The sequence below is a fragment of the Coturnix japonica genome, chromosome 3 (genome assembly GCF_001577835.2).
Source record: "Coturnix japonica isolate 7356 chromosome 3, Coturnix japonica 2.1, whole genome shotgun sequence".
Classification (NCBI taxonomy): Eukaryota; Metazoa; Chordata; class Aves; order Galliformes; family Phasianidae; genus Coturnix; species Coturnix japonica.
Genome location: NC_029518.1, coordinates 3689231 through 3713211, shown reverse-complemented (window position 1 = coordinate 3713211; position 23981 = coordinate 3689231). Strand labels below are relative to the sequence as shown.

The 23981-nt window shown below is 42.8% G+C and overlaps 1 protein-coding gene across 7 annotated transcripts in view; it reads left to right on the top strand.

Annotated features, from left to right (window-relative positions):
• RIN2 (Ras and Rab interactor 2) overlaps positions 1-21613 on the top strand; it is a 43716-nt gene extending 22103 nt beyond the window's left edge. For 6 of the 7 annotated variants that reach the window (XM_015856638.2, XM_032443309.1, XM_015856637.2 and 3 more), the window contains 9 exons: positions 1880-2072; positions 2874-2985; positions 4647-4719; positions 5505-5596; positions 8389-9525; positions 14952-15257; positions 16173-16304; positions 16991-17154; positions 19727-21613. In XM_015856638.2, the coding sequence (XP_015712124.1) occupies positions 1880-2072; positions 2874-2985; positions 4647-4719; positions 5505-5596; positions 8389-9525; positions 14952-15257; positions 16173-16304; positions 16991-17154; positions 19727-20041 (2524 nt within the window). In that variant the 3' untranslated portion in view covers positions 20042-21613. Of the gene's footprint in view, positions 1-1879; positions 2073-2873; positions 2986-4646; positions 4720-5504; positions 5597-8388; positions 9526-14951; positions 15258-16172; positions 16305-16990; positions 17155-17657; positions 18520-19726 lie in introns of those variants that run through there. The other variant, XM_032443308.1, reaches the window with a different exon arrangement.
• The last annotated feature ends 2368 nt before the right edge of the window (positions 21614-23981 follow it).

Here is a 23981-nt window from a genome sequence, read left to right as displayed (position 1 = left end):
GACTTTAGTTATGTGATCCAGATGTGTGTTTCAGAGATCAATCCTAATTCTAGGATTCAACCATTTCTTTATCCTTTTTTTTGGTGCCTGTTTCTGGGAGTTAGCGTGAAACAAAGCAAACAAACACAGAGCACCACCACAACCACCATCAGCAATGGAATTGCTGCACAATGCAGTGTGTTGTATTGGTGCACAGAGGTCACAGCAGCTTCTTATCCTGTACACTTCAGCGAATCAGATGATCATGAGGATTTCATGTGGTTCTTCTTTCCATACTGTTGTTTCCAGAGAAGTAATGCACAAATCCCAGTCCTAAATAATACTGGAGTCAATGAGATGACAAACTCATGCAGTATGTTTCTCCATGAAGGGGAGCACAAGGGAAGGGCTGTGCGCCCCGGTAACCACAGAACCTGGCAACTCCTTGTTCAAATTCTAATTTGGATCTGTAGAACTTTGGGTGTGTTTGACAACAGTAAGCCACCCATATGGGAGAGGAGCACTGTGACCTGGGTTTGTCTGCAAACTCTGACTAACTTCAGCTTTCTTGGCAGCACCTGGCCTTGTAACTGATAACAGTTTTGCACCTTCCTCTACATGTGATGCAATTCTTTTTCGTAGGCAAAGTTGTTTTCCTCTCACAGATTCCCTGTACAACATGTTTAGTTTCCATCTCTTGGGCAGTTAAACTTGCAGCCAGAGTCTGTGCATAACTCATTTTGCCATAGCTGTCTCTGGTCTGTAGCACTGCTGGCTGTAACCTATTCTGAAGGTGAGTGGAAAGTTTCTGCACAGTATTTCCTGGAGATCCTGCTCATGAAAGCACTGCTGCAATTCATGAGCTGACTTTGTGGAGTTTCATGTGCTACAGTGCTGGGTTCTGCTGGGACTGTAGTCGAAAACAAAACCTAGAACTGCTATTGTGGCAGTTTCAGTGCCTTGTCATAATGTGTAAATACTAATTCTCTTCTGAACACAATTTTTCTGTTTATTCTGTGTCCCTGCAAGGCATATTGGTAGCTTTTTGGCACTTAGGGAGGGAAGGTCTTATAGATGCCTTGCAAGTCTTGAAGGTGTTATATCGTAAGTGAGCAAACAGAAATGAGAAAAAAAGGAAGGGAGAAGGTGTATAGGTGATCCAGGTAATGAAGTATTGAATGTTCTCATGCAATCTAAAAGATCAAGCAGCTCTCACCCCTATAGTTTCCCTCTATAGCCCTGTCCCTAGATGCTGTAAGATGCTTCCAAGTGCTAGAAAACACCAGAGAAGACTTTAAGTTATTGGATTTTTGTTGTTGTTGTCATCCTTGTTTTGTTTGTTTTTTATAGTTCAGTGCTACTGTGTTTGTGAAGCATCTTCTGCACTTGCTCTGGTAACAGTAGCTGGCATAATATGTTTCCTGCCTGTCTGAAATAGAAGAGCTGAGTCAGTTTGCAGCAGGGAGATGCAGCTGCATTTCCCTCTGCTGTTCAGGGCCTCCTGTGATGGCAGAAGAACCCTCGGCTCCTGATGTCTTTTCTGACTTGGTATCTGATTTGCTTAGCTCTTATCTGTACTCTAACAGCAGCTTCAGGAGTGTTTTAACTGGGGTAGTTTACATAGGCATGTATATCTGTATCCATTCAAAGTGATTGCTGAACTATGGCAAGCTCATAGAAGAATGCTAGAGCTTATCTTAAAATTAGCTGTTAAACTGGGGGGTAAGTGAAAGAGTGAAATCATACAGATAAGAGAATATGCATACTAATGATATCGGTTTTAAATAGAAGAAATAACTGGCTAGGCTGCCAGCAGTGCCATTAGTTTTGTTGATCTCCATGTTTGCTGAACTGAGTGACTGTTTGTAAGAGACTAACATATAACTTTGTTTCTTCACAGTCTAGTAAAGAACATGGATAATGCCTCTCCAGAGAAAAAGGATGTAAAAGGCTGCCCTCGGGACTCTGGATATGACAGCCTATCCAACAAGCTGAGTATATTGGACAAGCTTCTCCATACTCACCCTGTGTGGCTCCAGCTTGGTCTGAATGATGCCGAGGCCACAGAAATTCTGCGTGCACAGCCTCCTGGGGTAGGAAGATCATTGCATTTTATTGATACAGCTGCTTGTTGTAAAACAAAACTTAACGTGCACAGGCAAGTAAATGCACATTCACACACTGCATTAAAACAAGCAACACCAAAATATCCACCACCAAACCAACACCCACAAAGCTGCTTCTGTGCGTGCATTGGATAAGTCGTCAAGTGAAAGCTTCCTGAGTGGTTGGCAGCTGGATGAGTTTGGCCTTGGGAATAGTTAGGGGTCCTCTGCAGCTGAGACTGCTACAATTAGAGTGCTGGAGTTGGACCAACATTGTAACAGATGCATTTCCACCATGTGGAGAGAGCAAGAACAAGGATTGTGTCCTTGACTAGTGCCTATGTTAGGGTGCTGTAATGGAAACCAGGCCCTCCCTGCTTAGAAAAGGCTGGTGGCCTGCTTTTGTATCCTGGTGCAAGAATTGCATGAATGGGCTGCTGTAACACAGCAGTACTCCTTCAGTGTCCCCCAGATTCTGCAGCTTGACTTCAAACCTGGGGGTTGCTTTGTGTTAAACTAGGGAGCTCACAAAAGGGCATAATAAACTTGGTGTTATGTATCTGTTACAGCAAGATGAAATGCTTTTCTAAACTGCTGACTGCTGTTTTGCACCAACCTGTTGGATCTGGTAGATTCCTGTATTGAATTGAATTAAATTATGAGGTGTATTATAAAGAATATCAGTGATCATGAGATTATTACAGTTCCTTCTGTAGTCAGATCTGTCACTATTAAGGCACCCGTGATGAAGCTAAAATTGTATCTATCTCTTTCCTTTCTCTACAACAGATATTTTTGGTTAGGAAATCTTCAAAGCTGCTGAAGAAGGTCATATCTCTGCGTCTGCCAGGTGACTCTGGGTCCTGCCTGAAGGAATTTGCAATAAAAGAAAGCACATACAGTAAGTTCTAAAGAATTTTCATCTATTTGCCTCCTGGTATGAGCCAGGAGTAGTCTGAATTGGCAGAACCCACAGCAGAAAACAGTCACATTCATACGTTGGTCACTCCAAAAGTAATGCCTCCTTCTTCTACGTCAACTACAACCGCCACAAAGAGCATAATCAAACTGTTTGATAGAGTAAATTCTCATCTACAGGATGCTGTTTTTCAAAATAATTGCCCCCATTAGCTCCGCATTTCTGCCAATAAAATGGAATGTTTCTATCATGGCGTTGATTTGGTAACTAATTGGTAACGAGGGGTAATTAACCACTTGTGCAGAAACACTGGCTTTTAATGCTGTCTCCTACCAATGAATTGTCCTCATATTTTCATATTATACTTAGATTCTGTACTCCCTGTCTATAAATTTGTGTTCCTTTTTGTAAATGAAGTAAATAAGTGGGTTTAAACCCTTTGACAAATCTGCTTCTGATTCCCTACCCTCCAGCAAATGCATGTTATCTTTTAAGAGCACAGTTTTACCACAAGGGGGAAGTATACACTGATGGTTTTTTACTCACCATTCCTAGTTGAGGTTTTCAACAGTCTGGGATCTGAACATACGTCTCTTCTTAACAATCTTTCCCCCTGCCAAGATCATCTGCCTGTTGACTACCTGCGGTGTTAGTGCATCTCCTAAACAAATCCCTTTACTTGGGTACATGAATGGCCAGCTTGGCCTGTTATTCAGTGTAATGGTTTGGTAAAAGAGGAGTACCTGACTTTGCTCAGGTTCATGTCATGCAGACTTCAGGTTCCAGCATCAGTGAACATGGCTTTGGGGAGCTGACCTTGCAGCATGGAGTACTGATAAAATTGCATTGCTTCTGCTCACCAAGAGGCATTGCCAGCATAACCAAAGCTTCTGCATGGCTTCTGTCTTCTACCAAGCCAGGAGCACTGCCTGATTTCAGTCTGAGTATTTTAAGCTTCTGCAGCGCTAGAAGTACTTTCCTTGAGAGATGAATTTCAAATTCCTCTGCCTGCAGAACTGGAACTGTGTGTACACCAAATTCACCCGTCTCATTTAGGCTGAAGAATCAGACTTCATATTCAACCCTTTGTAGAAGTTGTCTGAAGTTCTTCAGGACCAGCATTTGGTCTTAAGACCAAATAAGATGCCTGTCTTCTGGCACTGTTGTATTTGGTAAATGATCTTTCTTCAGTGCCTTGGTCTCAGACATGTGCAGAGGTAGAAGATTTGGCCTGTGTCAGTGTAGGAGCTTCTCCTTGATATCTTTCAGTCCTTGGGTGAGATTTCTCACTGGAATCAATGAGATTTAAGCACTTTAGTAAACAGGTAAAGCCTAAGTCGTTAATATTTCCCCCCCAAACATGTGTGCAGTTCTAATAACACTGGATCTGTTTCCCAGGAGTCAGACCACATGTTTGGAATGCAGAAACCCACCCCCAAGTCTGTCTGTTATTTCTGAAACAAGCTGTAGCAATGACATGTACTCTTCCTAACAGTTGTTCTTAATTAGCCATATAGTATCAAGTTTGATGGTGTAAACTTACTAACTCTAGGGGGAGAAATAGAGACGTTTACATACTTAAGCTTTTCAAAGATAAAATGGATAGATGTGTGATTCTTTACCTGTTGTAACTTTCTTTGCAGCGTTTTCCTTAGAGGGGTCTGGAATAAGTTTTGCTGATTTATTCAGGCTCATTGCTTTCTACTGTATTAGTAGGTAAGATGGTTTTATATTCCATGGGAATCTATTTGCTGTCATTTACTCTTAATTATGTATAGGTACTTATAATACTGGTTTAGCAGGTGATGTTGCTTGAGGGTATGTTAGTACCTGTGAGGTGGGCAAGAGGCACGCTGTTGGTACTCGCATGGTGTACACAGGGCTAAGTAGTTCTATCCCTTAAAAACTGAAACATTCTACACTAGATCTGGCTTGTGTTGTTGTTCACCATTCATGCATCTCCCTTTGAGAAACTGAATGTGAGAAAAGATGAAGACTTCCTTATATAAGATGTTTTTTCATCCCAGAGCAGAGTAGGACTGGTACATCCTACCTTAGAAGTGTTTAGGGTAGCTGCCAAAGTATTAATTTAGATTTTTAATCTGAGAACTGGTATGCAAGTTGGTGATCAGTTAACAGCATATTCAAAAGATAACATTAAGGCTGATAGCATTTTGCATCTCACTGGCATACTTGTAAAAAAAAGGGGATGTAAGAGACTCTGCTGCAACAGGAGAAAATATAGGGTGGAGGGGCTGTGGAAGTGAGCCCAAGAAGAGTACTGGGAACTTGAAACTCATTTGTACTTCACACTAGTTTTCAGTGTGAAGGAATCCTGGCACTGGTAGAATTTTCACCATGCACTGTTTGTTTAAGGCTCTCATTACCTGCTTTAGCTCAAGGAGGAAGTAGGAACTGGATCTCAGCCTGTGTTGAAAACAAAGTATTTTAAAACTTTGGATGTTGTTGTGAAAACCATTTACTTTTATGTTCCACAACAGGGATGTCCTTCCATTCACCCTGAAGTTGCCTCATGCTATTGCTGCAGCAAAGACAGAAGCTGAACTTGAAGAGATTGCTCAGCTTGGACTGAGTAAGTAGTCATCTACATATATGACATTCCCTGTAGCATCACTATAAGCTTGAGGAGATAATCTGTCCATAAATGGTTCATGTTTGTCAGTGATGATCCAGATTTCAGTGGAAAAGCATCTTCTCTTACTGGGGTGGCCAAACCTTGTACTTGCCAAGCAGTTACCTTGGTGCTCTTCCTTCTTTATCTTCTGTGATATTCATGTCTCTGTTAGTGCTGTTTCCTTCCTTCCTTTTCTCCCTCCTCATTGTAGCCCCTTATGTTGCTCCAAAGCAAGTCTAAAAATCCTCAGGCAAACATTTGATGCAGCTTGTCCTCCAAGGGTGAGTGCTGGCTGCAGGCTCACGTAGCAAGCACTAGCTGGATAATTCACTGTAGCTGATGGAATAGTGTAGGAACACTATTAATAAACCCCTCTATTCAGACTGACACGTGATTATTTATTTTAGGAGGGCAATGTCAACATCTGTGGCTTCATGCAGTAGCATGTGAATAAAAGGAGGGGTGTATACATAACATCTACAGAACATATCCATGCATGCTGGTTCGGTTAAAAGTAGCACAATTGCTGCATCCAATTAAAGGCTCAGTGTAAAATGCACTTTGAGCTTGCAGCAGATACAAAGGCTGGCAGGATTTGAAACATGGGCGCAACCCAAATGAATCACTGAGCAACTCCTGCAAAGTGCTGAATGGCCTCATTTCCTTTGGCAGGAAGGGAGGGTTAGACTGGGCAGTTTTCTGTCCTGGCAGATTTTTGAGTCATCTTTAATTCACAAGTGGACCCTCAGTAAATCAGGAGTTATCACAAGGTTCTCTAGGGCTATTTTGCGTACACAGGGCAGGTGTTGCATTGCTTTGCATTTTGTCTCGCTGTATTGGCTGACTATCAGGAATTGTTTGAGAGAAGAAACTGTCTTCTGCACTTCTTGTCTGCAAAGTGAGGCGGTTAAATGGAAGTGTGGATTTTAGTGTGGATACACACTAATATTTAACTGCTGATAAGGTAAATATTTGGAAAATAAATGATCTGACTGAGATGTAGGGTGATGGAAATGGTCTCCCAATGACACCTTGGAGACCCTCAAGGATCATCTGAGTAACTGATGGAGGAGAATGATGATGCTGAGCAAGCTGTCCAGACTATCCACACTCTTTGTCCTCAGTTCTTGAAAGCAGCGTGGTTTACTTGCTCTTGGACCATTTGTCTGTGTCTGGTGTATTGTTTCTTTAAGCTAAGTATTCCCTTTGAATACTGAGGAGGAGATTGGACTAGCCTTTAACTATGTGGTGGTTGCATTTGGGATCCATTATCTGCTACATACCAGGTTAAGTTTGAGGTTCCTGTGAGCAAATGCTAAGCAGCAAAGTTGGATTTTCAATGATTTTCTTGGTGTCCACTTGCAAAACAGCCCACAAAAGTGAGCTCTGTGATGCTGTGGACCCAAGAAATGCTAAAAAAAAATTCCCAGGGACCCTTCCTATTAACCGTGAGCTTTGCTTATTCAACAAGCAGGCACAGAAGAAAACATCCTGCTCCTGTCAGAACCCTTTCATGCTTCAGATTCTTTTGGCCTCTCCTGCTGTTTCACCTGTAGCAGTGTTTGTTTACATGGTACATGTTTGTAACAGCTCACGTGCTGCAGCTATGTGTGCTGCAGGCAGGATGCAGAGTCACGGTGCCAGGATGAGAAAACAAAACAGGAATGTTGTGTGACTCTGTAAGGAAAATGTGTTTCCTCACATATGTTCTCTGGCTGTGGCATGTGCCACGAGCTGCTGCTTATCTTCTGCCCATAGGTAAGGTACAGGTGTCAGGCATGGACCTACCATGGGTATTCATGCCCTTGGGCCCACATTTACTCAGTGATCAGCTTATGGTATCATAACACTCCAGGAGAAGGGGCCTTGCAAAGACTGGCCAACAGAGCAAAGCCTTCCTCTGCTGTTCTTCACTTGTTTTGGTGCAGTGGTTATTCCTGAGGGCTTGTCTGGTTTCAGTCCCTGTACTTTTGCAAACTGATAGGCTTTACTGTTGACTCAGTTTCACAAACTTGCTGATGCTTTGCTGGGCTAAGAGGCAGCAGCTGAAATTTGCTGGTTTAGCACAGGTTTTTCACACCGCGGTGGTGTGGGATGGCACGTTTGGTCTAATTACGTGCTGCTGAGTGTCTGAAACTTCAGACAGACTGTGTCACCACTGCAAACACGGGGCTGCAGGGCAGCTCTCTTAAAGAGACACCAGCAATTGTTCTGCGTGGCTGAAGCCTGCGCGCACCCAGTGCAGCTGAATGTGAGCTATCTTTACATTAGTTTGTTCTTTTTAAGAGGAAACCAAACCAATATTTTTGTTGAGTTATTTTAAGAGGCAGCTGGAGTTGATCAGCCCAGTTCTGTTCTCTTTAATGGAGTGGATTTATTAATACCAGCTGAGGCTCTAGCCTTACCCTGACTGAGATGCTAGTAATGAGATCATGCTCATTTTAGCCTCCTATTCATAAGGGTTGCTGTGTTACAGTATCCATTCCTTTCTTTGGTGCTCAGCTAACTTTTAAGCCTAACTCTGTGCTCTGATTTGAAGCTATGCAATTCTTAGGATACGTATAAATGAGTACAGCATGCAGTTACATCTGGTTGTGCTTTCAGAGGTTCAGTAGGTTTTTTTTCTTGAATTAATAAAAGCTTGTCTGAGTTTCTTATTACGTGAAGCTGGTTATGTAGAGCTGAATGTTCTGAAAGCCATTTGCGTGCTATTTTGCATTCTTATACTAATGCAGTGCTGATTTTTTCAGGCTTCTGGAGCTCTCCATCTAACAGCAGCCCCTCAGATGCTTCACCTCCCCGTAAGCCTGGGCCTTCAGACAGTGCTTGCAAAGACTCGCGTCAGCTCTGCCTTATAAATGGAGTGCATTCTATACGAACCAGAACGCCTTTGGAACTGGAGTGCAGCCAGACCAACGGAGCTCTGTGTTTCATTAATCCCCTCTTCTTAAAAGTGCACAGCCAGGATGTCACTGGAAGTCTGAAAAGGCAGAGCCTGAAATCTCAGGACGTGAATGGTACTGAGAGGCCTCGCTCCCCCCCACCCCGGCCACCACCTCCTTCTATTAATAGCGTCCTCACGAGTCCACAGCTTTCCAGGACTATAAAGCAGGCGAGCGTGCCAGAAACAGTCAACCATAAGAAAGAGAGAGACTTGGATTTGCTGCAGAGTAAACCAACCCCTATTCCGCCTCCTCGGCTGAAGAAGCAGGCTGTTTGTGCAGAGCTGGAGGGCGGCAGCTCAAAGCCCACGGCCGTAATTCAACCTGCCTGCAATTCTGTGCGTGTCCCCGCAGCCGCTGACGTTGTAGGTGAAACCCCCCCACCTCAGCCAGCTCCAGCGGCTGCCAAGAAGACTGCAGTTAGCAGCTCTGAGTCACACGTACCCTGGAATGGAGGCAGGCAGAGGCTGAGCGACATGAGCATTTCTACCTCCTCCTCTGACTCGCTGGACTTCGATCGGAGCATGCCGTTGTTTGGCTACGAGGGGGACACTAACAGCAGCCTGGAGGATTATGAGGGGGAAAGTGACCAAGAGAGCATGGCACCTCCGTTGAAACCCAAGAAGAAAAGGAACAGTTCGTTTGTTCTCCCCAAGATTGTGAAATCCCAGCTACGGAAAGTTAGTGGAGTTTTCAGTTCCTTCATGACCCCTGAAAAAAGAATGATTAAGAAGATTGCAGAGATGTCGCGGGACAAACGCACTTACTTTGGATGCCTGGTGCAGGACTATATCAGCTTTCTCCAGGAAAACAAGGAGTGCCACGTTTCCAGCACAGATATGCTGCAAACAGTTCGGCAGTTCATGACCCAAGTTAAGAACTATTTGTCCCAAAGCTCTGAACTCGATCCCCCAATCGAATCGCTGATTCCAGAGGACCAAATAGGTAAGGAATACCTTGCTGTATTTTGAGGGTAGGCAAACATGTACTCTGTTATTCGTGATACGCTTTTTGCAAGTTTGGAAAGATAGGGTTAATTTTACTGTCAGGATTCAAGACATTGAGTATTTCAGTTGTTAAAAAAAAAAATGTTACAAACTCCACAGCAACAAGGCAAAAACCTGGCAACTCTCATTGGTGCTACCAAGTTGTTTATAAAAAGGTAGCCTTAAAATATACAGTGATATGATACTGTGATAGGACAGCAGTGATAGGACTCGTTACCCATGATCTTATTTTTAATCTGCAGTGCTAATTTTGCAAGATCTCTTTGTCGGCGTGTGCTTTGCCCCCTCCTTTGGGCTGAAACAGTTGCAATGCTGGCACCAAAACTGGGGCAATTCAGCAGCACGCTGAGTATGCACAGTAGCTGCAGAACTAGAACTTATTGGAAAGTGGTGACAGTTAAGAGCAGAGAGGCGTTCTATAGCTATTTAATGTGGGAATAAATCTCATTCATCCATTCTTGTTCCCTCCAAGAAAAGCTGCGCATCCCCACAGATGAAACAAACTGAAAAGATAGAGATGAAAGGACAAAATGTGTGTAGGAGAAGGGGATGCTAATCTCTGGATTTCTATACCTCTCTGTTGCATGTATGTGGTTATAAAAGGTTGCAGATGAGCTATAGGGTTGAATACGTGTTTCATCAACAGGGATAGACTTGTCTATCCACCAAAGTGAAATCATTGTTGCTGCATAAGATCCCACTGTCCCTCTGTCTTGCTGAGTCTGAGCTGTATTTGTAAAAGAACCTATAAGCCACATTCAGGAGGTAAACATCCCTCGGGGCAAAATACTTTCCTTGTGAGCTCACTTCAGTCCTAATTTGCTTGTTTTTCTCCTATACCCCAGTGTCCCAGTGCAAAATTGGCAGGATAGTTCTTTCTCTGGCAGTAGAGGGTGGTTTTATGTTGACATTTCAGTCTTTCCTTGACCGAGAGGAAATGCTTCATGTAACCTGAACCTCACTTATGGAAAGTCAAGCAAAAGTAATAAGCAAATATACACTGAGAGTCCTCCAAGTTGAGACTCTTTAGAAGTAGTATATTAAGTAGGTGTTACGTGGAAGAAAAAGGCAATTGGAGCTGGGGTGTTTGGGGCCTTTTCCTCTGCCTTCTGCAGAGTATTGGCAGTTTGACAAGAAATACAGAGCTGTATTTACTAGCAGTTTGGTCTTAGCTTGGTTTAGCTTGTAGTTTTTGTTCCAAGGGTGTGGTTAAGTCAGACTGAGTCTCTGAAGGTTGGAAAAATGTCTGCTGTTAAATGTTCTAGTAGTTGGGAGTAGCTGAAGCTATGAGACATAATAACTACATTGGTTTTCTTCAGTGACAAAGTTAGTTCTGATCGTGTGACCAAATGCAATTAATGTGTAAAGCGGGATGCCTTTAAACAAATGAACTTGCTTTTGAAACAACTGCTGCCTATTGCTGGAGCCTGGAAGCAGCCAGAGTGAATCAGGAGCATCAGATGTTGCTGATCTCAGCAGATAACTATGTGACAGCAAGATGTAGTCGTCCCTGTAGAGAGCTTTTAAAATGCAGCTCTGCCTGCTATCCAGGTTTTTACTTGACTGTTCCAGTACAGAACTGTAGGCCTTCCTGGAGCGGTAGGATTCCCACTGTTGGGATGGAATTAAAGGTATCTGACTGTTATTGTTCAAGTGTAAATGCAAAACGTATTGAAAGCCAACCACACTTGAATGTGCTGGGCTCACTTTATTCATCCCCTTTCCAGGTCTGGTTTCCAGTCCTGCATTCCCTATGGGGTTGCCTGGTCTCTGCACCTCCAGCTGGCTGACCTTGGCCCAGTCAAGCCAGGTCTGCTTCCTGCCACTTGACTATGACCTTGCTGTTATTAGCATGTCTCAATGGGGGGGACGTTATTGTCTCAGACCCCATCAAAATAGTCATGGGACTCTGAAATTCAGTTTTTCTTCCATGACGTGCTCAATCGCTTTTCATCTTGTGCTTTTTTCTTTGCCCTTACACTCTTCTTGTGGAGTGTCGGTGTTTTACTTCAAGTGTTTCTTTTTTGGCAGTAAACGGCGAGTTCTCAGCCAGTGCGGCATTTTATGTACATATTCACGTACCCTCCTTATAATAGCCACAGCTAGACAATATTTCCCTTATTTGCTCATTGAAAAGCTGCACAGAATAGGGTTGGGGGTCTCAAAAAAGTCAAGATACAGACAACCACTTGCTCTTCTTCCATGGCTGTTATCCTAAAGGAATTAGAACAGTATGCCATTTTTATTTCTTGAAAACCTCTGGTTGGCTGAGCCTTAGCACTGTGCTATTTCCAGGTGCTTATGTGTTTCTGTTCTTTTTTTTTTCCCCTTCCATGTTTGTTTATCCTTGCACCCTTCCATGTTGAGTTGAGTGGCTTCCCCATCAGTTACCACTCTCATTAGAATAATAGAATGACTAAGGTTGGGAAAGACCACTGAGGTCACCAACCCCAGCCCACCCCACCGTGCCCACTGCTCACGTCCCTCAGTGCCACATCCCCACGGCTCTGGGACACCTCCATGGACGGTGACCCCACCACTCCTGTGCAGCTGTGCCACTGCATCACCGCTCTGTGGAGAAGGAATTGTTCTAACAGCCAACCTGAACCTCCCCTGGTGCAACTTTAAAGCCGTTCCTGTCACAGTTACCTAGAAAAAAAGGCTGACCCCCATCTCACTGCAGCCTCCTTCCAGGTCACTGAAGAACACTTCTCCAAAGTAAGCAGGAAGCAGTGGTAAAAACATTGAGCAGAGGCAGTGGGTCTGGTTTTCCCATTCCTTGCCATCCCTTTGATTTGTTCTGTAGCTTTCCCTGTTCCTTTACTACTGCTTTTTTGAAGAGAGGACTCATTTACCATGCAGCCATAACATGAGCTTTGAACAGCCCACAGCTTGTCTGATGAAAGCAAAACAAACCTAGAACAAATGTGTCTGTGACTCACTGGTGTGCTTTCTGCAGGCAAAGCAAAGGAAGGTTCATCTCGGAGACCATTTTCTTCCCTAGTCTTTCAGATTCTGCCACTGCACAGGGCTGTGCAGGATGTGTGGGTGTGTGAAGCCTTACTTCCAAACACTGCTCCTTTTGAGGACGTCCCTGTCTGCTCTATGGGCTAAGCTATGTGTCAGTGCTGACATCTGCCAGGAACTGGGCGCTTGGCCATCATGTAGGTCACGCTGAAAGTAATGCCTCCTGTTTATTTCTATAGAAATGACAACAGCTACAAAGAGCTCATTAACACTATTTGACAGAGCAAATTCTCAATTACAGCACGTTATTTTTCAGCAGTCGCCAGCATTAGCTGTGTATTTCACCAGTGATGAACAAGAGCCTGCATGACTCTCTTGCAAGATCTGCACCAGTGGAGATGGCGTACTAAAGCAACCCTTTGCTTTTAGCATCCCAGGCAATGCTTTTTGCAATGGACAAGTTGGTAGTGGGGAACTGAGAGTGCAATTTGAGGCAGCGAGGATTGCAGGAGGGCATGTAAGGACACTGGCTGTTACTGATATGTTGTCTTTAAAATCAGAGCTGTGTGGTTTGCAGTGGAAAAAATAAAACAGCATGTCAGCGTCGGATACAGATGTGCTTCCACAAGTCACAACGAAACTAGCTGGCTGGCCTTACAATTCATTTATCAAAGCACTTCCAGTTCCCATTTTGAGGCTAGAGGCTTATTTTTAAAGATCATTTCAGGAACATTAAGTGATTCTTAAACTATATATATATATATATTTCCGTTCCTTTTCTTGTTGTTTTTGAGTCTGAGGAGCAAATGTTAAGTTCTGAAACACTGCTGGAGCCTATTGGACATCTGAGATGGTTTTGTTGGGTGTTTGAAAAGAGTTGGCTTTTTTCTGCAGTAAACATGAATTTGCTGATTCGTGTCTTGGAAAAACACAAAGAGGTTAACTTAAAGGATCAATGCTCTGTTGGCAACCTGGAGATGTTATAGTGCTAATTATTGTTTGGATATTATTAATGGATGATTATGTGGAGTGCTGTGTCCATTTGTAGGGTTTGACGTGGCTGTGTAGCTCTACAAAGTAAATAGATAAGGATAATTTGTTGGAAATGCTGCCACTTGGGGTCTGATTGGTGGCTCTGGTTGGATGGGAAGCTGGATCTGCCTTTCACTGAGTATGACAGTCCATGGCCATAAAGGAAATCAAGAACATCAAGGCTACATATGAAGCATAGGGACTACAAGAGGGGATTAAAAAAAGAGCTAAGAAATTAAAACCCAAAAAGAAAAAAGGCCTTAACAAGGAGAACGAAAAAACATCTGAAAGAATAAAGCGAGGAAAACAGAATTAGACAAAACTTATTGGAAATAAGAAATGCCAAGCCTTAGAAATGGTTTGGAGCTTTAATGTTCCAAGTGGCGGCTGTGCTCTCTGCCTGCCTGTGGTTCCGGGCCTGCCCGCATCAAGCTGAAGGGCCTTCTGTTTCCTTTGTGCTCATGGGGTTTGTGCGTGGTACAGATGATTTGTGTGAGCTAATTATTAACGTAAGCCATGTCATAGGGATACTGAGCGGTGGAGGGGAAATTAGCTTATAAAATACAGGTTGGCAGGGAAAACATTTAGCCAAAGACTTTTCTCTGTTGATGTGGTCCATGCTTTGAACATAAGAGACTCTTAAAGAAAAACTGGAGTAGAACAGGAATATAAAGAAGAACAAGTGGCTGTGCCACGTGCACACTATTGCCCAACAAAGAACTTCAGAGTTGATGACAAAGCTGGATGCAGGCTTGCGTGATGAAATCTCAAGCAAGACAAAAATACAGCTTAGTTTTCATTTATAGTTTAAGGCCCGTAATCTTTCAGAGTTCACAAAGAGCTGACAAAGCTGAGTCAAGTTTTTAGGAGACTTTGATTGAATTGTAGTTTTCAAACAGTGCTCAAAGAATGGGTTTTCTTGCCAAAGCAGATAAGAGTTATGGTTTTGGTTGTGTTTTATTTGAAGTTTGGGAGTTAGTCGAAGCCTACAGCAAAACGAAACTCACATTCCTGGCCAACAGAAGAAAAAAAGCCGAGTGGAGCTGCAGCTTGTTGTTCTTTTTGGGCTCAGTCTGTGGGTTTGGGGTTTTTTGGGTTTTTTTTTTTTGTGGTGTTTTTTTTCCTGCTTGTTTGCTTCTGTTGTTGTTTACCAGATTGTGGTAAATGAAAATGAAATACAGATTCTGTTCTGCGTCTTTGTTTTCTTGTTAACAAACATCTGGAAACTCAGCCTGGATAATAAATAGGTCTTGGCAATTGTGGGGCTTTTTTTCCTCTCTACAATATCTGTCTTGGGAATGGTTATATTAACTCTAGCACTGCTCTAGAGGAGGAAATCAACTGGCCTTGTGTTTCCCGTTGCAGATGTTGTCCTGGAGAAAGCCATGCATAAATGCATTCTGAAGCCATTGAAGGGTCACATAGAAGCGATGCTGAAAGAGTTTCATACTGCAGATGGTTCTTGGAAACAGCTAAAGGAAAACCTGCAGCTGGTCCGGCAGAGGAATCCTCAGGAACTGGGTGTGTTCGTTCCAACACCAGACTTCGTGGATGTTGAAAAGATTAAAGTCAAGTTCATGACCATGCAGAAAATGTACTCACCTGAAAAGAAAGTCATGCTGCTGCTGAGAGTTTGCAAACTGATTTATACAGTTATGGAGAATAACTCAGGTATGGTGTTTCTTGTGGTTCAAGCTCGCTGAGCTCCAAACCTGAGGTTGTGTTTGAATGTAGGAAGCTAAACCGCTTGGTTTTACCAACATACATCTTGTCCTAAAGCTCTCAAAGCGTGTCACCTTGTCTTTCTGAGAGGTATTCTTCCTCCCTTCTTCTTTCCTGTTATCTCTAATGCATCTGGCAGCACGCCTGCAGATTCAGTGTGAAGTAGATTTGTGAAGCAACTTAAAATAGTTAAATAAGTAGAAATCTTTTGCTTAACTTGTACACTTCCGGTACTGCCAGAAAGGCTGTCCTGCATGTGAGCACTGAGTTCAACACTGAGTCTAAGTGAGTATTTGTCTGGAAAGTTGTAATTGAGGATGCACCCAATATTTCAGTGTAGTAATTAAGTGCAACATGCGATAAAACAACTACAGTATGCAATAAAACTACTGCAAGGGTTCTATGTTAATGCATAGGTGCTACTCTTTTGCCTGGAGACTATAGTACACTGCTATGGTAGGTCATGAGCTAATGTGAGCAGTGCTGCTCATAGGGTAAGCTTTTCCCTAAGCAAATAAAAGCTGCTGGTGGAAGGCTTGTTTTCGAAGTGGACACTGAATCTGAAGTTGGACATGGTGCTGATCGAAGTGCATTTAGGTTCAAGGTCCTGCCCAACTTATATTCTTTGCAAACTTCTGCATTTTAAAGTGCATCTGTAAACCTTGGCCTGACAGGGTTCATGTGAGTGTTGGTCTCCTGCCTTTTGAGTTCCAGGTGACATTCTCTTTGCCACACACTGATAACAGAAGACTGCAGAGCAATGCGAACATATTGATCAGAAAAGCAGCAAAATCATTCCTTACTTTCAAGTGATGAACCTGAGAAAAAGGTGAAGTTTGCCTATCCTTATTTCCTTCACCACAGGGAGGCTGTATGGAGCTGATGACTTCTTGCCTGTGTTGACGTATGTAATAGCTCAGTGTGACATGCTGGAGCTGGATACTGAAATTGAGTACATGATGGAATTGCTGGATCCATCTTTGCTGCATGGAGAAGGTAACGTTTATTTTTTATTAGAACTGGGTAAAGGGCACAGGAAGGGAGATTTTGCATCACTATACAGTATCTTTACTTCATTCAAGTAGGAATACTTTCAAAGGGAATCCTGATGCCAGTAGCATCATTTAAGTAAGAGTTGGTTTGCTTGCAGCATATAAGCTTGAATGACCAGGGGTATATACTGGTATATACTACCTTATGAGGGAATATTTTGGTTCCGGCCAAGAAGGAGGAGGCATCCTGACTTGGCAAGCAAGCACATGCACTGTGCAGATGCCAAATACGTTTTATCTTTCAATGCCTGAAAATATCCCGAGGGTATTTATAGGGCTGCAGCTTTCAGTTAAGTTGTGACATGTCATGAAGGTTGGCTCAGGTACTTAGTAAAAACTTCTTGGAGAAGTCTTTGCCAGGCCAGTGCTTTTAAGAATGCATCCCCTTCAATGATCTTTTGATCACGAGTTAGAAACTGTTTCACTGCTTGATAATGTGGACTGTGTCTAACTACTACATCTCTCTTAACAACTAAGAAGATGCTGTCCAATATTTAGCAGGTTAATGAGCTGTTTTGATGTATTATTATTTTGACAGTAGGATACAGGGACTATCACGTACGTAAGAACTGTGTTTGCAGTATTGTGCTTGTGACTGCTCTGAAGTTCTTCCCTTGCTGTCCTTCACAGGAGGCTATTACTTGACAAGCGCTTATGGAGCACTTTCGCTGATCAAGAATTTCCAGGAGGAACAAGCTGCCAGGCTGCTAAGTTCAGAAGCCAGAGATACTCTCAGGCAGTGGCACAAGAGGAGGACGACTAACAGGACGATACCTTCAGTTGATGATTTTCAGGTAGAACTCAGGGCTTAAGCAGAAAAGTCAAGAATAATAATTATGTTGGAAATCCCCATTTGAGAGTTGTGATTCGTTACGATTGCCCTGGGGTGTATGAGGTAACTGGGTTGTAGCAGTGCTGAGAATAGGGCTGGCAAATTTTCCTTAGTTCTGAAGTCTTTGTACTTTATAACAGGGTTCAATTATGATGTCTGGAGAAAGTAACAAATATGTTTTTCCCAGCCACCCTTCTATTTAAATCACTCGGAACGTGGACAAACTGAATCATATCTCTTAATTTAGCTTTTTTATATGTTCTGCTGCTAAAAAGAACAGATCTGGAACGCCAGTGGTATGTGAATCAGCACAGCTCCCCAGTAACTCATGGTGGCATACAGCAGGTGGCAGAGTGGAGAGGTGGGAGGAGTAGTTGTCTGCAGTTTTAAAGTCAGTGCAAGGAGTGGTGTTCTATAACATGGATGTCTTCATGTTTCTTTGTCCGTTTCTTACTGCTCTTTCAGAGTAGGTCAGTAACTTCAACTGAAGAATAACAAAAGTTGCAATTATTTCATCTTTAAAAATCAGGCCTACGTGTTTTTCCACATAAAACCATGGGATTCTGAAGTGAGGAAGATGATGTAATCAAGAAGGAAGAATTAACTTATTTGTTTTCAATTGTATGCGGTTCACAGCACGAAGTTTCTAGTGACAACCATTAATTATTTATGACATAATTAAGCACTTGAGAAGTGAAGGTGTGGGATAATCCAGAAGGTAATGAATCCTTTCAGCTCAGGCTTCTTCTGCTTTACCAGCGTCCATATAAAGAGCTACAGATCAACGCTGAACAGGAAGGAACCGAGAAAAGAAGCAGTCTTGTGCAATTCCTCTCTTAAGAGGAGAACTAGTCAACAGAAGTACCAAACCACAGCCAGTGCACAAAGCTGGTCCATCTTACTGGGATCTGTTCTTTATTGTGCTTACCTGTATGAAGGAGGAGTCTCAGCCTACTTGAATCTGATGTTCTTTCTCACAAAATGCTGCGCTGTAGGAAAATCCACCTTCTTGGGTCTCTGCTGGATGGTTAAATCACAGAAGATTCTTTGGCAGGATCTTGCATTCCATTTACTCTTCCCTTCCGCAGCAAGTCAACTTCAGCCAACCTAACCATACATCTGGTTAGGTTGTATGTAACCATACAGCTGTGCTGGGTCTGGGAGGATGCAGGGGTAGTTGTACAAGGCGCTGAAGTTGTACGCTGCTTCTTCTGTTGTCCCTCTTAAAAGAGAGAGCCATTGCTGCCTATTCAGAATGCCACTTGTCCATTTTCTTTCTCTGCATCCTACAGTCCTTGAAATAAAGTACCTTTCCTATGACAAGGCATTATGTGACTTCAGCTCAAATAATTCTCCCATCAAACCAGGATAGACTCACTGTGCTTCTGCAATGCAGCCTAGTGAAACTCGAAGACCTTCGTTCTCCATTCCTCAAAGGGCAATCGAAAGCAGAAATCCCATAAGCTGATGAGGATTAAACACAACTTCCCAGTACTTCATAAATAATTTTAACACTATGAGCTATGGGCAAGCTTTCGCCTCTCCTTGGAGCATTCCTACTAGCATAAATGCACATGCATTTAAAAACACACCTTCTGTGCATTAAGTACATTAGAAATTAAAACTGGAGTGTGCAGTGCTGCTTTTTTTTCTCCCTACTTCTTCAGGTTTGGCATACTTGTTCTATTTAGCATTCAGACAGGTAACAGCTCACTCATAAAGCAGGTCTTTCTCACTTTCCTAGTTTGCTTTAGACAGTCTTCGATTCTAATTATTTGTTATTATGTGTTACGTCAGACACGTGGGATTATGGCAATTTCAACAGAGGAAGATGCAGCTTTTGCCTCAAGATCATCTAAATTTAGTGAAATGCAGCAAAGTCAATTCATTCTTTCTGCAACATCTCTTTGTGCCTTATTCGGCATCCTACAGAATTTGTCATATCAAACTCAGACACTGATTAACTCAAGAGAAATGTCCTACATGAGGCTGGATTACCTGGTGCGTGCTACAGCATCAGGGTGCAAAGAGATGCTTATCACGTAGTAGCTCGTGGTGACACCCTTGTCTTCTTAAAACTAGAGGGGGCTTTTTTTCTGCTTCTGACTAATATATCATGTGAAGTTTTCTGCTGTAGTGACCCAGCAGTGGCATCACTGGCATCTTCTTGGGTGTGCTGTATTTTGCTTTTCAGCATTTTGTTTGCTGTTAAAGCCTAATGTGAAGTCGTGTTAAAATCACCGGGGTTTTCCATACGTCTTTAGAGCTGTATCTGTTCACTCCTAGTCACAGAGCTAAGAATGCAGAGCAAGGAAAGAGGGATGTTGGCTTGCTAAGTTTCAGTTATGCCAGCTGCAGATTTGCCAGTTTCACCACCAACACTGCATTTCATGGGGTGGTCAGAATTGACAGGAACCAGTGGCACGTGTTTCACAACTAGAACACAAGGCACTTTGGTGTTCATTGCTGACTCTTGAATTTTCAGAGGATGTTTGGTGTTTTTTTCTGACATCTGTTTTCTCATCATCCAACAGAACTACCTTCGAGTTGCATTCCAGGAAGTGAACAGTGGATGCACAGGAAAGACCTTACTAGTAAGACCGTATATCACTACAGAAGACGTATGCCAGCTCTGTGCTGAGAAGTTCAAAGTGGACAACCCAAAAGAATACAGCCTCTTTCTTTTTGTTGATGATACCTGGCAGCAACTGACGGAAGACACCTACCCACAGAAGATTAAGGCTGAGCTGCACAGCCGTCCGCAGCCCCAGGTCTTTCACTTTGTCTACAAGCGCATTAACAGTGATCCATACAGTGCCATTTTTCAGAACGACGACTCTGCCTCTTAAAGCCAGCAACTTACACTTTAACTTCTGTTTGCTTACCTGTTGAAAATAACCTTGTTGGCTCCCCACCTTAGGAGCTGAAACAGTCTATGCAGGTTTTAAACCATAAATACCTAGCAAAATGTGTGCAGACACATCTAGTGTTGCTTAGAAAAGACAATAATATGTGTAAACCGTGCATATGGCTAGTTGTGCACGATATTCCACCAGAGCGTTTGAGTAAGCAGCCCACGAAGCTGAATTTCTTGTACCACAGACTTGCTTGAAATGAAACATATTATACTGTGGCCCTCTGCAGTTCTTTCTGCTGTAGTATGCCAAAATCTATTTTCTTACACTCGTCCTTTAGCCAAATGTCAGTTTGATTTTAAATATACGTACGTTAGATAATTACTTCAGCAAACTCTCTGGTGTGTGCTCAGTTTCACCAGCGTGAGTTGGACAAGACTGTCCGATGCAGGGCATCAGTTAGCTCATTACCTGGATGATTGCATCCTTTTCTAATTGTTTTTTTGTTTTTTATTACAGAAAAGCTCCATGTTTTTATATATATTTCCTAGAAATTTTATAGCAGTTGCAGGTAAACTGTCAGGGTTGTTTTTTAAAATATTTTTTTAACTATAAAATATTCTATAATTATGCATGTGATTTTAACACTTAATATACAAGAATAAATCTCTTGCTGGTTTTAGAGTATTGCATTAAAAGTCTCTTTGGTTCCTCTTCTTTTCCTGTTACAGGAGAGTTTATGACATATCTGTTATGCTATGAAGATTGTAACGTTGGCACTGGTAATTTCAGTGCCTTTATCAGAACGTTAGGTACTGTTATCCGGATTGTTGTTTATATGCATTGTGTTAGATAGAACTGGGTGGTTGGAAGGGGAAGTTGAAAGAAGAGGATGTGGAGAAGGGGCAGAGAAAGAATTTAAGAACCGAATTTGGGATTAAAATGTGTTAGTCTGCTGGTTCAGGCTCCTTGCAGAAAATGAGCAAAGGTTGGCAAGGAATTTAGGTGTAAACCTTTGTGTAGATTTGCAGAGGGATTTGACAGCACCTCTCCCAGATACTGCTGGTGTTAGCAGAGGGTTAGATGTATTTGTACATTGAATGAGAACACTAACCATTTTGTATAGTCTGTCAGCACCATCAAGACGTGTTTTGGACTGGAGAGTATGTTGTAGCATTTCATGACTCTTAGGTTACTCAGTAGGTGACATGCGAAGGTCAGAGTCCTACGTGTACAAAGATAAAATGGTATTGAATATGTGTGTTCTGTAGGCTTGTGCAAGATAGCTGGTGCTGTGGGTGATGCTGTGGGTCCTACTCAAGTCACGTAGGGCTGTTTTTGTGTTGTTTTTTATCCTAGAGAGACGTGGAGTTCTCTCCAGGTCCTTTGTGGGCAGATGATTGCAGAAATACATCACAAGCAACACGTGTATTGTACATACAAAGACCTGTAGCATTTATAATGTTAGTTTGCCATGTATTTGAAACCCCTGGCACATGTTGTATTTCATTTTGTAAAAGGCAAATGGTGAATTTTGCACATAATACATTGTAATACTGAATTCAATTCCGGATGTGTGCTGTGATTTTTTTGTAATTTCTTTTCATTCTTAGGAATTGTTGACACTTCAGGATGTTTTGTGTTGTGCTGTCGCTCCTTTTCCAAGCCTTTTCCAAGGAAGGATGCAATAACTGTGCTACATCAAATAGTTTGTGAGGATCTCAATACATGAAGTAATTTTGCTTAAGAAGACCAAAATAGAAGAGTAACAGTGATATTAGTTAGCAGCAGTGATACTCTCAAGACTTGACATCAGTTAACTGATTCTTCTTCCTTTTTCTCTGTCTTTCTGAGCGAGGGGCGGGTCCGGCGCGCTGCTGCCGCCCGCTGTGTGAAGTGTGGTAATGCGATCGCTCGTCTCTGACGACGGCCATCTTGATTGCGGGATAGTCGACTTCCGGGCGGCCATGTTGGCTGTGGGGGTCGTCGACTTCCGGGCGGCCATGTTGGCTTGGGGGTCGCTGGCTCTGGGAATAACATTGTGCAGGTCAATCCAGAGTAGATAAAGCAAGAAGCAGTTGGTGCGAGCACATCCTGCAGCTTCTGGAGACATCTGGAGGGCGTTCATGCAATAGGGGCAGTGAAGGGACAGTTTCTAACTGTAAACTCTAACCCCTAAAACGCTAACTTTAAATGCAAGCCTTATAAAGTAACTATAAAACCTAAAGTCTGCAAAGTGAACCTTAAAATACTAAGCTTAAAATGCAAGGCTAACTGTAATACACTAACTTTAAGCCTAAAATGCTAACTCTAAAGCCTTAATCTCAAGCTACTAAATTCAAAGGTTAAAAAACCACCCTAAAATGCTGTTCATGAACTGCTCATTGTGAGACATGAGCTGTAAAGCTTTAACCCAAAACCTCTAACCATAAATAAAATCTTAAAACGCTAACTGTAAAATCCGAACCCCAAAGCATTAAAATGTAGCACTAAAATGTGTAGCCCTACGATGCAAACTCTGGCTCTGAACCATAGCTGTTAAAAGCTTACTATAAAAAGATAACCCTAAAATGCTAACCACATGAGCAGAACCTCAAAAGCTGTACTTAAATGTAAGTGTCAATGGTAAAAATAGGCTGTTAACCATAGATTCAAAGCCTTAACCATTGAGTTTAAAACATGCTAAGCTTCAGTGCTAACTGTAGAATACAAATACTAGAATGTTTGCCCTAAAAGGCTGCCTGTAAAACACTCATGCAGAAATGCCAGCCACAATGCTAACCTTGTAAGGATAAGTGTACAGTCATAACCCTACAACGCCAGTCCTAAATAGCTGTAAGGTACCAGAGAGCTTGATTCCTTTGTACATCCTCCCACCTGCTCTGTGTACATGTGTGGTGTGGGACATGTTGGATGTGCTGGGCAGCAGCTGAAGCAGTGCACCTTCCAATTGCTCTGCTCAGCACAGCGTGCAGTGCATTACAAGTGCTGCCAACTGCTTTTTGTGCTCACAGGAAGTATCAGGTTAATGTTCTTCAAACATGAGCTCTCATGAGGTCCACTCCAGTACTTGGCACAAGCTGAGGCTGTCAGGAAGGTGCATTTAAAGGACTGATCTGAGAAGAGCTGGATTTCAATGAGAAGAGAGGATCCGGGCTGGCAGCGGGATGAATTCCAAGAGAGCTGAGCCTGTTAGTCTGGCTCTTTTCAGTCTGTCATCCCCTTGGCCGTACGAAGCTGCAAAATATTGCTGTGGGACTGGGCAGAGATGGCCAGCAAGACCACATTCTTTTGCGTTTCAAAGTGGTTACCAGAGTAAAGTTTGCAAGAGTGTCCTTGCATCCACTGAGAACTGTTTAGGAAGCCAGTCACCAAAGCTGCAGTAATTAGGGCATGAACAGCCACTGGAGGAATAACAGAAACTGCCAGTTGGAAGGTTTGTCAGGTCACGCTGCTGAAGGACAGAGAAGTGACCAGCAGACGATGTTATAATCTGGTGCTGGCTGGAAGGTGAGATGAAGTTAGACTGTCATCTTTCTGTACTTCTGGTTTGATTCCTTGCCACTTTCTCACTACGTTCACTGTGGCTTTCTCTGCTCTGTTACACGTTTTAGATAGCTCAGAGGACCTGCAGATGAGAAGTGTGGGAATGCATCAACACAGACTGAAATAATGTGACTATACACGATCCGAGACAGCCAGCACAGCTTCAGCAAGGGCAGATCATGCCTGACCAACGTGGTGGCCTTCTACAATGGAGTGATAACACTGGTGGACAAAGGAAGAGCAACTGGTATCATCTGCCTGGACTTGTACAAGGTCCTTATTTCTAAATTGGAGAGAGATGGATTTCAAGGCTGGACTGTTCAGTGGATAAAGAATGAGCAGCTCCTTCCCACCTGCATTGCTGTGGGATGTGATGGGTCAGTGCTAC